The sequence below is a fragment of the Falco punctatus genome, assembly GCF_963210335.1.
Source record: "Falco punctatus genome assembly, chromosome: 2".
Taxonomy (NCBI): Eukaryota; Metazoa; Chordata; class Aves; order Falconiformes; family Falconidae; genus Falco; species Falco punctatus.
In genome coordinates this window covers 23859212-23873284 of record NC_137581.1, presented here as the reverse complement: position 1 = coordinate 23873284, position 14073 = coordinate 23859212, and the positions used below count along the sequence as shown (strand labels likewise).

The 14073-nt window shown below is 48.7% G+C and overlaps 1 protein-coding gene across 1 annotated transcript in view; it reads right to left on the bottom strand.

Annotated features, from left to right (window-relative positions):
* Positions 1-892: 892 nt before the first annotated feature.
* Positions 893-14073, bottom strand: part of MTUS2 (microtubule associated scaffold protein 2) — a 323407-nt gene continuing 310226 nt past the window's right edge. Inside the window, exons 16-18 of the mRNA XM_080376378.1 lie at positions 11921-12018; positions 1997-7300; positions 893-1112 (exon numbers count right to left, since the gene is read on the bottom strand). Coding sequence (XP_080232504.1) covers positions 7084-7300; positions 11921-12018 — 315 coding nt within the window. The 3' untranslated portion in view covers positions 893-1112; positions 1997-7083. The remainder of the gene's footprint in view (positions 1113-1996; positions 7301-11920; positions 12019-14073) is intronic.

The window sequence follows — 14073 nt, the reverse complement described above, 5'->3', positions numbered from 1 at the left end:
AAAGATTAGATGGGAAAGGGATTGGCTATGATACCAAATGATGGTACAGCTGGGATCAGTCCCAGTTTCCCCACCGTAAAAGCCCTACTCCCAATTCACTGCTGGAAGCCTCTCTTGCATATGAATTTAAACAGCAAAGTGATAAGGAAAGCACCAGAAATAGAGGGAAAGAATAAATTTTAAAAGGACAGGCTCAGCTAGCCCATACCTGGCCGGTACTATGCTCTGGTGTTTAGCATGGAAAAGTTTAGATCAACATCATGGTAACAACACTGGGTGTATCATCTCAAGCATTCTTACAAAGGGTAAAAAGGAGGAGCCTAGAAACCACTGACAAGTCAGCCTGACTAATCGGGTGGCCTTCTGCAACGATGTGACAGCACTGGTGTATGCAGGATGAGCAACTGATGTTATCCACCCGGACTTCTCTAAGGCCTTCAACACAGTCTAGCACAATATCCTTGTTGCTAAATTTTAGAGGGTTTTTTGTTAAGTATTTAGGTTGGAGAAGACCTTTGAGACCATCACATCCAACCATTAACCCAGGACTGCCAAGTCCATCACTAAACCATGTCCCTAAGCACCACATCAATGTGTTTTTTAAACACCTCCAGGAATGATGATTCCACCACCTCCCTGGGCAGCCTGTTCCAATGCTTGACCACCCTTTCCATTGAGATATTTTTCCTGATATTCTATCTAAACCTCCCCTGGTGCAACTTGAGGCCGTTTCCTCTCATCCTGTCACTTGTTACCTGGGAGAAGGGACCGACCCCACCTGCCTACCCCCTCCCTTCAGGCAGCTGCAGAGAGCGATAAGGTCTCCCCTCAGCCTCCTCCTCTCCAGGCTGAACACCCCCAGCTCCCCCAGCTGCTCCTCACAGGACTTGTGCCCCAGCCCCTTCCCCAGCCCCGCTGCCCTTCCCTGGACACGCTCCAGCCCCTCGACGTCCCTCCTGCAGCGAGGGGCCTGACACTGACCCCAGGGTTCGAGGTGCGGCCTCACCAGTGCCCAGTACAGGGGCGGTCACTGCCCTGGCCCTGCTGGCCACACTGTTTCTGACACCAGCCAGGACGCTGCTGGCCCCTTGGCCACCTGGGCACACGGGGGGCTCATGCCCAGCCGGCTGTCAGCCAGCACCCCCAGGCCCTTTCCCACCGGGCAGTTCCCAGCCCCCTGCCCCAGCCTGTAGCGCTGCCTGGGGCTGGTGTGACCCACGGGCAGGGCCCGGCACTGAGCCTGGTTGAACCTCACACCGCTGGCCTCGGCCCATCGGCCCTGCCTGCCCAGACCCCTCTGCAGAGCCTCCTGCCCTCCAGCAGACCAACACTCCCACCCAGCCTGGTGTCATCTGCAAACTCACTGAGGGTGCACTCGATCCCCTCGTCCAGATCAGTGATAAAGAGATTGAACGGAACTGGCCCCAGCACTGAGCCCTGGGGAGCACCACTAGTGACCGGCTACCAGCTGGATGTAACTCCATTCACCACCACTCTCTGGGCTCGGCCAGCCAGCTTCTAACCCAGCACAGAGGACACCCATGCAAGGTATGCACAGCCCACCTCTCCAGGAGAATGCTGTGGGAGATGATGTCAAAGGCTTTACTAAGGTCCAGGTAGACAACATCCACAGCCTTTCCCCCGTCCACTAGGTATGTCATCTTGTTGTAGAAGGAGACCAGGTTCATCAAGCAAGGACCTGCCTTTTATAACCCCATGGCTGGCTGGGCCTGATCACCTGGTTGTCCTGTACATGCATGTGATGGTGCTCAAGATGACCTGCTCCACAACCTTTACCAGCACTGAGGTCAAGCTGACAGGCCTGTAGTTCCCTGGATCCTCCTTCCTGCCCTTCTTGTAGATGGGCATCACACTGGCCACCCTCCAGTCTTCTGGGACTTCTCCAGTTAGCCAGGACTGTTGACAAATGGTGGAGAGAGGCTTGGTGAGCTCCTCCACCATCTCTCTTAGCATCCCCACATGGATCTCATCTGACTCCATAGACTTGTGCCTGTCTAACTGGAGCAGCAGGTCACTAACTCTTTCCTGCTGGACCGAGGGCTTCATTCTGCTCCTCCTCATCCATCTCCCAGTGCAGGGGCTGAGCACCCAGAGGGAAGCTGCTCTGGCTATTGAGGACTGAGGCAAAGGCGCCATTCAGTACCTCAGCCTTCTCCTTGTCCTTTGTGGCACTGTTCCCTGACGCATCCTACAAAGGATGGCAATTACCCTTGGCCCTCCTTTTCTTTCTCATGTATTTGTGAAAACATTTTTTGTAAACATCTTTTACAGCAGTGGCCAGCCTGAGTTCTAGCTGGGCTATCACCTCTCTGGTCTTTGCCCTGCATAACCTCGCGACACCCTCATCGTCCTCCAGAGTTGCCTGCCCCTTCTTCCAGAGGTGGCCAACTCTCCTTTTTCCCCCGAGTTCCAGCCAAAGCTCTGTTCAGCCAGGCCCGTCTTCCCCACCAGCTCGTCTTTCGGCACACGGGGACGGCCGGCTCCTGCGCTTTAGGCGTTCCTTCCTGAAGAATGTCCAGCCTTGCTGGACCCCTGGGCCCTTCAGGACTGCCTCCCAAGGGACTCTGCCAACCAGGCTCCTCAACTGGCCAAAGTCTGCCCTCCTGAAGTCCAAGGCAGCGGTTCTGCTGACCCCCTCCTTACCCCTCTGAGAATCAAAAACTCTACCATTTTGCAATCACTATGCCCAAGATGTCCTCTGACCACCACATCACCCACCAGTTCTTCCCCAGTTGTAAACAGCAGATCCAGGGGGACATCCCCCCTGCCTGGCTCACTAACCAGCCATGTCAGGAAGGTCTCTTCCACGTGCTCCGGGAGCTCCCGGACCTGTTTCCTCCTGGCTGTGTTGTACTTCCAGCAGACACCTGGTAGGTTGAAGTCCCCAGGAGAACAAGGGCTAGTGATCTTGAGACTTCTCCCAGTTGCCTGTAAAATGTTTCATCTGTCTCTTCATCCTGCTTGGGTGGTCGATAACAGACTCGCACTGGGATATCCGCCTCATTGGCCCTCCCCATGATTCTTTCACATAAACATTCAACTTTGTTGTTAGTACCACCATTAAGCCCTAGGCAGTCAAAACACTCCGACACATACCGAGCTACCCCACCACCTCTCCTTCCTTGCCTATCCCTTTCTGAAGGGTTTGTAGCCATCTTTTGCAGCACTCGTGTCATGCGACTTTTCCACCAGGTTTCCATGATGGTGACCATGTCATAGTCTTCCTGCTGCATGATGACTTCCAGCTCCTTCTGTTTGTTGCCCATTTTTTGGCATCAATCTCCCATCCAGCACTTGCATGCTGCCCCCAGGCTGATCTCTAGTAAGCCTGGTTTTATTCCCTTCCCCGTTTGAATCTAGTTTAAAGCTCTCTCAACGAGCCCTGCTAACTCCTGACCTAGCATCTTTTCCCCATTTTTCCTAATAGCCAATCTAAACCTCCCCCAGCATAACTTGGGGCTGTTATCTCTTGTTCTGTGGGAGAAGAGACCGACCCCACCTGCCTACCCCCTCCCTTCAGGCAGCTGCGGAGAGCGATAAGGTCTCCCCTCAGCCTCCTCCTCTCCAGGCTGAACACCCCCAGCTCCCTCAACTGCTCCTCATCAGACTGCCCAGACCCCTCTGCAGCGCTCAATGTGTGCTCACAGCCCAGAAGGCCAACATATCCTGGGCTGCATCAAAAGAAAAGTGGCCAGAAGGTCGAGGGAGGTGATCCTGTGTTGCAGCACTATCAAAACTAGCCAGCCACAAGGCTTTTACTATCCCATACCAGGTTAACTTCAATGAGTACTTTCTGCACCTCTCCCCAGCACAGCCACCAATCCCCCACAAGGTTTCAGAAGTTCATCTGCTGTCCATACCATTTCTTCATCCTCATTAGGCCAGTCCACTCTGTTTCTTGCCTCTACTGCATCTGGATTCTTCCTTCTCTGGGCTCCTCTTCCAGCCAACCTCTCCTCATCCAGGCCCCCTGCTTCTCCTAGAACCTCTCCTTGTCTCTCCTACATGCAGAGCACACTTTCTCCCCCCTCTGCTTCTTCTAAGTCTCCCTTCATCCAGTGCTCCTCAGTGCTATTAAACTTCTTAGCAGGAACCAGCCACAGCTGCACATTATCCACATCAGCCAACCCACCGCCTCAAGCCAGCCCACAGCTGTATATTATCAATGATAATTAACCCAGATTCATTCCTCTACATCAGAGGTCCTCAAAACTACGGCCTGCAGGCTGGATACGGCCCCCAGGGTCCTCAATCTGGCCCCCGGTATTTACAGAACACCCCCCCCACCCCCCCCCCCCCGCCAGGGGTTGGGGGGGAAACCAAGCAGCCGCAGATGACTGCCTGCCACTGCATCTGCGCGCCGGCCCCCTGGTTAAAAAGTTTGAGGACTCCTGGTCTACATCTCCTCTACATTCCTGCCCCTCTGCTCTGGTGAGACCACATGTGCAGTACTGCTTACAGCTCTGGAGTCCTCAGCACAGGAAATATATGGAGCTCTTGGAGCAGGGCCAGAGGAGGGCCACAAAAATGATCAGAGGGATGGAGCACCTCTCCTGGGGAGAAAGACTGAGAGAGCTGGGGTTGTTCAGCCTGGGGAAGAGAAGGCTCCTGAGAGACATTATTGCTGCCTTTAATACTTAAAGCAGGCCTATAGGAAATACAGAGAGACCTTTTACCAGGGCCTGTAGCGACAGGACAAGGCGCAATGGTTCTAAACTAAAAGACGGTAGGGTTTGATTAGCTGTGAGAAAGAAATTCCTTACAATGAGGGTGATGAGATACTGGAACAGGTTGCCCAGAGAAGTTGTAGATGCCCCATCCCTGGAAGGGCTCAAGGCCAGGCTGGATGGAGCTTTGAGCAACCTGATCTAGTTGACAATGTCCTTGCCCGTGGCAGAGTGTTTGGGCTGGATTATATTTAAAGGTCCCTTCCAACCCAAACCATTCCATGATCCTATGACCTCATGGTATGAGCACTGGCAAGATGAAATGTGACAATGCAGTAGGTATTGCTGTTATCTGTGCATTTAGCAAGTATGAAAGTGATTAAAATTGTACTTGGTAAGAAGGGACTTTGTGTGCATGTGTGTGCTAGGTATCTATGTTACTTTGAAGTTGTACTTGCTGGACACACTAAAACCTAGTAATGGATTTCAATAGTACAACAGCAGTAGCTGTGGCATGATCTAGTCTAACAAGATGCTCAGTTTACTCAGTATCACGCTATCATGCAAAAGCTGCTACAAAAATAAATTCCTCTAAAAAGGATGAAAAAAAATCACCTTTTTTTTGTTTTAATGCTGTGGAACAGGCCACAGGCGCTTCGACTGTGATTGAAGCTGTATCTAAGCTGCAGTCTGTGAATCCTGACTACTTCCCAGGAAAACTAAAGCACAGCTCCCATCCGAGCAGTATGGCAAGGCTGTACAATCCCACCTCTGCTCACGCAGGGTATGCCGGTGCCAATGCACATGCAAGTAGGAGAGCCACGCTCCCTGCAGCACTCCCGCACCCCAGGGATTTGCTGCATGTACCATCTCCTGCTTACTTTGTCCCTGGTACTCAGAGCAGGAATGAATGCAGGCTCTTTGCCCAAGCTGAATAGAAAAAGCATTCCACAGCTCACTTTCTCTTTTTCTTTAAAAAAAAATATTGGGGGATTATTTTTTTTTTCTTCCTAGCTGTGCCCATGAGGGTCTTGCAGCCTGTCCCAGCCCAGCCACTCCTTGGTCTCCCCACCCCCTCGAGTGGGGGTCACCTCAAGCCTGGATGAATTTTTTTTTTGCTCCTAGGCAGTGCAGTTAAAGGCAGTTTAGCTACTCTTTTCCGTGAATCTTCAAAGTGCTCCGTACCTTTGGGTAAGCTTTAGCAATCTGAGATAATATATGTATGTGGAAGGAAAGAAGTTCTGACCTCGTTTGCACCCATGTAATCCACTGTGCTCTATTTGGTGTTTCAGATAGGAGGAGCCTAAAGCCCTAGCAGGTTCCCAGTATCTCATCCTAATACTGGAAACCTCTCGGCCAGCAAAGGTCAAGGATGAACAATTTCTTTTCTCTTTGCTTACAAGACTTGAAATAAATCAAAATGTTCAGGAACGTACAACCAGAGATTTCAATCCAAATCGGGACTAAGTAAATAAAGGTAAGAGCTAACTAGGATTTAGACACTAAAACTGAAACATGTTAACGAGTAACCTCTATCAAATTTACCAAACCCCTCTGGTTTTTCTCACGTCTAGCCTATCTCCACTTACAATATTAATGCAAAGAGTTAAAAAGCAGTGAATGGTATGTATATGTTATCTGGTGTTCAATGCAAAGGTGATGGTTTCAAAGGCAGTACTGTCTCAGAATTTCAAAGTCGCTGGTGTTCATGTTTATAGAGTACCACTTGGTGGTCATTTGGAAGGCGCTTCTACTTCTGTGTAACTTTCTTCTAGGTTGGGTATAAATATTCCTGGGAGGCTAAACAGAAATGTATTTTGTTTAGATACAAGTCTTAGGCACGAGTTAGAAAACTGCTGACTGTAATGAAAATATATCAGCACTTAGTAGTATCCAATAATATAAAAAATGCAATTCAGAACATCTTCAACTACATATATGTGTGTGCGTCTACATATAGGTATAAAGGTACAATACATACATGTATATAAACACAGACACATATACAGAAATATTCACAACTTGAACTGTATTTGCAACTAACCTGAAATACTGCAGCAAAAGTTCATTCTGATGAACCATTAATATAGTATTTTCCAACTTTTGGCTCTAACCATAGTTAAAATGTTAACACATCAAACTAAACTTTTTGCTATCTGCTGTCCTAGCTTTTTGCTATCTTTTTTGCTACCCTAATCAACATGTCAGAACCAAGAGCTCCTATATGGGGACTGTAAGAGTACCCTGCCTAGTGTAAAGCTATGCAGCTACTGAGCATGCTTGCAATCATGAACCCTGGGCGCCTGTTGATGGTAATACTTCCTTGGATGTATTTAGCATTTAGCATACTGGAAATGCATAGAAGGCAGGGAACCTTTGGCGTACAGGTGCCGAGTCATCGCCGCAAGGTTCTGACTTTTACTGGAGAGGAGTCCCCTGACGCGCAGCGATAAAAAGAAGTGGATGATGGGGATGAGATTTTCACAGGGCTCATGGCTTCTCCCTCCTGCAGCTTCCAGAGGAGCTCTTCGTTAGTCCTGCTCAGCTTCTTCTTCTCCTCCATTTCTTTCTCAACATATTCTTGAAGATTAGCATTCTCCTCTGACAATTGCCTGGAGAGGAAAATAGGACAACATGGTGGCATTAACGCAGCCAGCACTACACAAGAGGCAGGGCCAGGCAGGACCCCGAGCACCTCAGTCCCATCCCATCCACCTGCCCCTAGGGCTTCAGAGATCAAACCATCATGGTCTGCCACAGCAATGACACCTCTGCAGATGACCACTAAGCAGCACAAAGCGCAGGTGGGCTCCTTAAATCCTGCTTTCTCCCCAGCTTCAATGCCTAGCTTCAACCACCTTTGTCCTGTGGCATTTCACAACCCAGAGGTGCTTGCAATGCTGCCCCATTTTTTTTCTCCAAAGCAGAACAGCAGCTACAGCAGTCCCCAGAGAGGGACAGTCCTGAGTTTTAGGCCTTCTTCTGCCTGACTGAGGATGAAAATCCAAAGTCCCAACTCTGTGGACAGCTGTAACTCACCCTTGTTTCTCAACCTTGCCACCAAAGCTGTGCCATGAGCCGAAGAGCATTTGTGGAGTGGCAGAGCAAGAGCAAAGAGGTGAGAGAGAGCAGTTGCATCCCTGGGTTTTCCAACTAGCTGCTACTGCACAGAAAGGGAAAGGAGCATGTGCTCTCCATGCGTTTTTAGCTGATGTCCTGATGTAGGATGCAGCTCAGCTTCGAGGCCTTCCCTCTCCTCTGTAAATGGTCATGAGGCTATGGGTCCTTCTCCAGCTCCTTCTTCCTTGGTCCTAACAAACCCTCTATTCCTGACTGCAGCACCAGAGAAACTTTACCTGCGAGGACCAGGGAGATGTTTTCTCCAGCATGCCCTAAAACCTGATGGTGTTTTGGGAAGTAGGGCATGGAAACCTCCTGTGGGCATCACAACCTCAGTAAGTCTGCTCTCATCTAACCAAGTGACTGGTTTGAAAAGAAATGGGGCAGTGCAGGCAGACTGTGGGACTGATTGAGATGTGTTTTGGGCATGTACTGGCAACACCACCATGCTGGAGGATGCGTGCAAGAACATCTGGCTTCTGCAGCCCCATTACACTTGGGCAGGAGCCAGGTCGTGACGTGATCAGCCTGGGGCAGCTCTGGGCATGTACCTAACCTGTTTTACAGGCAATTTAGAATTTTACAGAAATGAACAGGGAGGCGCCTATCCTCCCCCACTAAGTATTTCCAGGGTTCAGCAGCAGCTGGGTGTGGATTTTGGATACACACATGAAATTCTGGACAACTCCTTTTCTGGCTATAGCCTGAAGCACGTAGCAAATGTCATGGACTGCTGGTCCACTCTCCTTGGGTCATCAAAAGTCTCTGAAATGGTGGGGTTGGCATTTCTAATTTTGTTTAAAAACCATTTAATAAGAATATCTTGCTTTTTTTTAGCCTCAGTTCCTACAGAAATGGAGCTCAGGTGATCAAGAATGTGTCTGCTCTACCACTCTCTGGACGTTTTCAGCCATGAAGCAGTGGCTAGCAGAGTAGAAGGACTAAAAGACACAAACTGGCAGAAGTTTTCAGAAAGCTGCTTGCCTGGTAGAGGATGAATATCCTATTCACGGTCCCATTGGGGAACCAGCTGTGGCATGAACTCATGATCTAACAGACATGAGAAATTCCACATGGGAGCTCACCCTGAAGAAATAACTCCATAGAAAAACTCTTGCCACACGGGGAATTACTTCTTCTTTTGCAGTTTCTAACAAGACATGCCATAAAAGATATACACAAAGCCCTACTACATCCTTTTCCAGCCAGCATTCACTGAGGGGGAAAAACAAAACCCAAACACATGCCTTCCCTGCCTTTGTGTAGCTTTTAGTGTGTGAGTGGCTGGTAAAGCTCATCTGGGTATTAGGAACAGGCTTGTCACACCAGCACAGACCTCAGAGCACCGTGAAGGGCTCAGCTCCCTCTTCTGCTAAAGGCACTGACCGGACAGGAGGCAAGCACAGCCCATCAGCATGCATTAGTCTTCTACACACTGGAGGGCTAACACTGCTGGCTAGAGGTATAGTAGAAAGCATGGTATCAGTGTCCTCTGGACTCTCACACAACAGACTTTGCAGCACTAATGCACGCTGCAATGTGCTGGCAGAGGCAGGCTGCAAGTTATATGCATGACCTGCAGGTAAGCGGGGAGACGTTTGAGCAGAAAAGAGCCTTGCAGCCAGGTGCTTACGAACACACCATGCGGCATGTGGACATGTCCTCCAGAGAGACCTGCTTTGGCATGCAGATGGAGAAAGGAGCTGCTGCTTGTTGTGCTGCTTATTTTAGCCTTGTGCACATTTCATTGGGAATTTACACTGTGTCACCTGACGTGACTTGACTGGACACAGGCAGAGCCAGCTTCATGCCTCCTGGAGACAGAGGCAGCTGGCACAGCCAGCAGTGCCCGTATCCTTCAGCAAGGCCTCTGCCTTCAGCTCAGCCAAGCTCTATCTGCCTCTGCCGCACCGTGGGGAGGGAGGTGAATAGATGCAGCATCACTGCTTATGAGATACAGATGCCCATTCAGCCCCTCTTCATCATTCAGGCAGGAGGAGGAAGAGAGGCAATATAAAAGCAAATGTGTTCTCACTATGCAAGTTTGTATCTTGAGATACATGTTCCAATTTTAGACCTAACCCATCTAAGGGGACATTTATCCCTAGTACTGCAGACTTAGGATCAGACGTGTTCCTCTGACAGCCTCCTGACAATTTAAGCAGCTGTAACAAATCACAGCCATAAACCCACATTGGTCTGCAGGGGCACGCTGACATGATCGGAAGCAGGGGAAGGTGCTTGGGTCAGGTACCTGAGCTATGCTGACAGAGACCAGACACCCCCCTGGTCATCTTCACTTCTAGGTGCTAGAAACTACCATTTCTCAAACATCCTTAGGCCAAAGGACCAAAAAAAAAAATGATGGATTTGGAGGGAGAATCTCAGACGTTGGGAAATCAGATGATTTATTCAAGCACGTGGGGAAGTCCCAGCAGAGGCTCTGTGGAGCTCCTGTGTCCAAAGCTGGCGCATGACCCACCTGCAAGGCTCATCTCCCTTCCTCTGTACCTGCCCTTGGCTATGATTGGAGATATCTCTGTGGTGCATCCCTCAGCCCGCCGCTGCCTCTGGGACCCAGCTCCTGGCCATGCTGCAAAGGCTAGCTTTGCTCTGGCTCCCATCCCTCCTGCTGCCCTCCCTCCTCTTGCTGCTGCTGGTCTGCCACAGATGTCTGGGCATCCGTACTGTGAATCAGCAGAAATAGCCCTAATCTGCACTGTTCCCTAGCAAGGACAGCTCCCCAAGCTTGTTCATGCCTCTTCCCAGGCGGTGCCAGTACAACAGAAATAAGCAGTCGAGGTGGCTACTGCTGCCAGGAAACTGCATGTTTTAGTAACTCTGACTTTAAAACCCTGGCTGACACCGTCTCTATAGCTGTCCCCAAACTGTAACAGTTGAAAACGACTGTCCTCTAAGCTGACTTTCCAGGCTGACCTCAAATTCAGAATTTCTCTCAAAAGATGTTCTTTAAAACCAGTACCTACATAGTTACAAGCAAGAAGCAAAGTGCTGCAGCTGGACGCTGGCCGGATGCAACCAGAAACAGGTAGCTGCAATGCGGAGATGCCAGGCACTGAACCAGGCACCCTGGCTGCTGTCACAGGTGTGGAAAGAGACTGCCACTTCCAGACCACAATTCATCCAGCCCAAAAGCAGGTGCCTCAAACTGGTCTGGTGAACCAGGTCTTAAAAATTCCTGGTTTTTCCTCCCCAAGCACAGAAAGGCTGTAGACACCCACCTCAGACAGTGACATTTGTGTTACAGGTATTTACAGTCAGGTGAGAGGAAATATAATCCTCACCCCAATCTAATTGTTAGTACAAATAATGCTGCCCTTTTAAAATATCTACATGCAGGAGACAGTTTTTAAAGGCTGAGTCATTAATAAAGGAGACACTAGAAAGACAAAATCTAAAATCAGAGATGAGATGCTGCAGCTTTAAAAAGACAGCTATAATTAAACTGCATTTTAGTCCAATGGCATAACTTATGGCAACAACATCAGCTAGGCAGCGGGTGTGCTGGAACAAGTTCAGCTCCAGCATCTCCCCCTGGTACCCCTTCTGCCTGGCTCCAGCTGTGATCCTTTGCCTTACAGCAGACTACAAACTCTCTGGGGCAGGGACTGTCCTACCCTTCTCTATTTCTATACCACCTAACACAAGGAACCTCGACACCTTTGTCAAGCTGTGACAAGGGTGAACACAGACAGTGCAGACGAAAAAACTCCACCAATGAATAACCCCACCTGGGTGACAGTGGCATCATTAGGATGTCTCTCCTGAATTTGCCCCATTTCCCATCCTTGCTACCCACTGACTGATGGGTCTAAGGGCACTGACACTGAGATCAGAAGCCACTGGCAAACTGGCCCTCAGCAGCATGTCAAAATCATGGAAATACACAGACAGATATGTGGCCTTCCTTATGATAAAGTAAGCAAACCCTGACACAAAAAGGATTTTTTAACAAAACAAGCAGATCAAGACACCGATACACTTTCAGGAGGAAGTAAGATTTTCCCCTTCTGAAATAAGAGTCAGCCTTGGGCAATTAAGATCTGCAGCCTCCTTTCAAGCTCAGACAGGTTGCAAATATCAGCACAAACCTTGTTATGACAGTATTTTGCTCAATCCTGGCTCTCAGTTCCTCATTCTGCTGTTGCAGCACGGTGATTTTTTCTACCAGTTTTATATTTTTTTCAGCCTGCAACAAAAGAAGATTGGTTAAGTCTGAAGAAAGCCCAACACTGGATCCAAGAGAATTTGTTATCTCATTTGTCCCTAGAGCAACTTCTAAAATTTGAGAATAGATGGAGATAGTAATCTTGACTGCAGCTGACACTTAGAGGTCTGACACACCACATCATACTGGTGAAGTAAGTGGCGTCATGAGCAGAGCCTTGAGTAGGGTGAGAGCTGAACTATCCCTTACTCCTAACTGAGGAGCAGGAGGGTCTTAGTCTTGTCCAGCACAAATAAAACATCTTCTTCGGTGGTGCCCCCACAACTTTTACCCCTCAGGAGCCAACATTACCAGCCATTGTTCTTGGGCAGGGAGCTATTGGCACTTGGGGACCATGGGGATGCCCAGCATGGAAAGGGCACTGTGGTGTGAGTGGTCAGTCTAGTGACGAAGGAGGAGTGCAAGGTGTATGATGTGTATCATCCAGCTCAACTAACCTCACCAGACACAAATGTCTGGCATCCAACCTCTAGGATTATGATTTCCCAGTTACGGGGAGGAAAGAGTTACCCAACAAGGCAGATTACATCCAGCGGCCTGGTGCTGCACGCACATGAGGTGATCTGCACTTTGGAGACACTCCTCTCCACTGCTGACAGTGTCGGCTTAAATGACAGGCTTAAACTAGACATTTAACTATAAGCTACAATTAAGTGAAATGAATCCTATCCCAAGTGTAGGTAGCTTTCACTCAGGACAGTTCAAGGACAGAGTCTGAGGATGTCAATAGCACTGTATTAAAACATCAGTAAGATGTTTATAGGCATGTACCACAGCCTCAGATGCCTTGTTTTTCCCAAGTTTTGAATTTTACATACTTTATCACCTTAGTTCTTAATTTTCCAGCAGTTTGAATTTTGCTGAATTCAACACTTGGAAGAAAACAAGATAGCACAGAGTAACCTTATCTCTGTACAAGCTCGATTATTGAATTTTCCAATCTTTTATAAAGAACCAAAATATTGTGCATTGGAGTTAGCAACAACTCACACTTTACAGCAAAGGCATCAGTTTTATGCAGTGGTTTCCAGTCTATGCATGTAACCATAAAGGATACTCCTGATTCTCAGATATTCTGGCCTAACCCAGTATATTATGTTAGAGCAGAGCAAAGATTCTGGGCCTGTTTTGAAATGCTCTGAGCGAGGAATCGCTGTCATGGGCACCTGCTTCCTCAATAGTTTTAGTAAGTAGTAGCTATGCCAGCATGAAGCACGGGAGACCTGTGCATCTCCTTCCCTGTCTGCTGCAACCCTCACCCTATACCACTCCTCTCCTGCCACCTTCATTTCCAGTCTCCCTTTCAGCAGACAAGGAGCCAAGCCTGACCCTGTATTTGAAATGCCCTCCTGCTCCCTTATGAGGCACTCCATCTTTCAGAGCATTTGGAGATGCCCTGTAGATGTTCTGGCACTTATAAAAGGAGATCTTTAAACAGAAAGCTGCTGTGTCTTTGGACCACAGTAAATTCAGTGTTTTACTGCAATAAAGGGCAAGAGCAGGACTGTATGCTCATATGTGGCTCATTAGCAAAAGCAGCTAAATGACCAGGAACTATGCAGGCTGTTGTTTGGGTGGGGGGTTTTCAGTATAACACTATAATGCATGTTTTCAGGATCTGGCTTAGCTCCAGGAGTGTTGGAAGGAGCACAGTTAACAAGCCCCAGTTGTAAAGAGGCACTTTTCTCTACATCCACTTACTTAGGCATCTCTGTTCAGCAAAGTAATCATCAGATTTCTCAAATTTCCCCGTAAATGGAAACAAATCTTGCTGAATGCTGTGCTGAACCAGCTGCGGTATTGCCTCATCCTGTCACCACACTACGCATGTACTGTCACTGTAAGTTATGCCTTACAAAATGAATCCCCCTTCCAACACAAAATATAACTGGTGGTGAGCTGGGGAATTCTTTGATATGGACCCCCACAAGCAAAGAAAGAAAACAGCAGAGGCTGCAGCAAAGCATTACTTTAGGGTTAGAGAGACGTTTCCTAGCGTAAGCCTTGCTAGGGAGT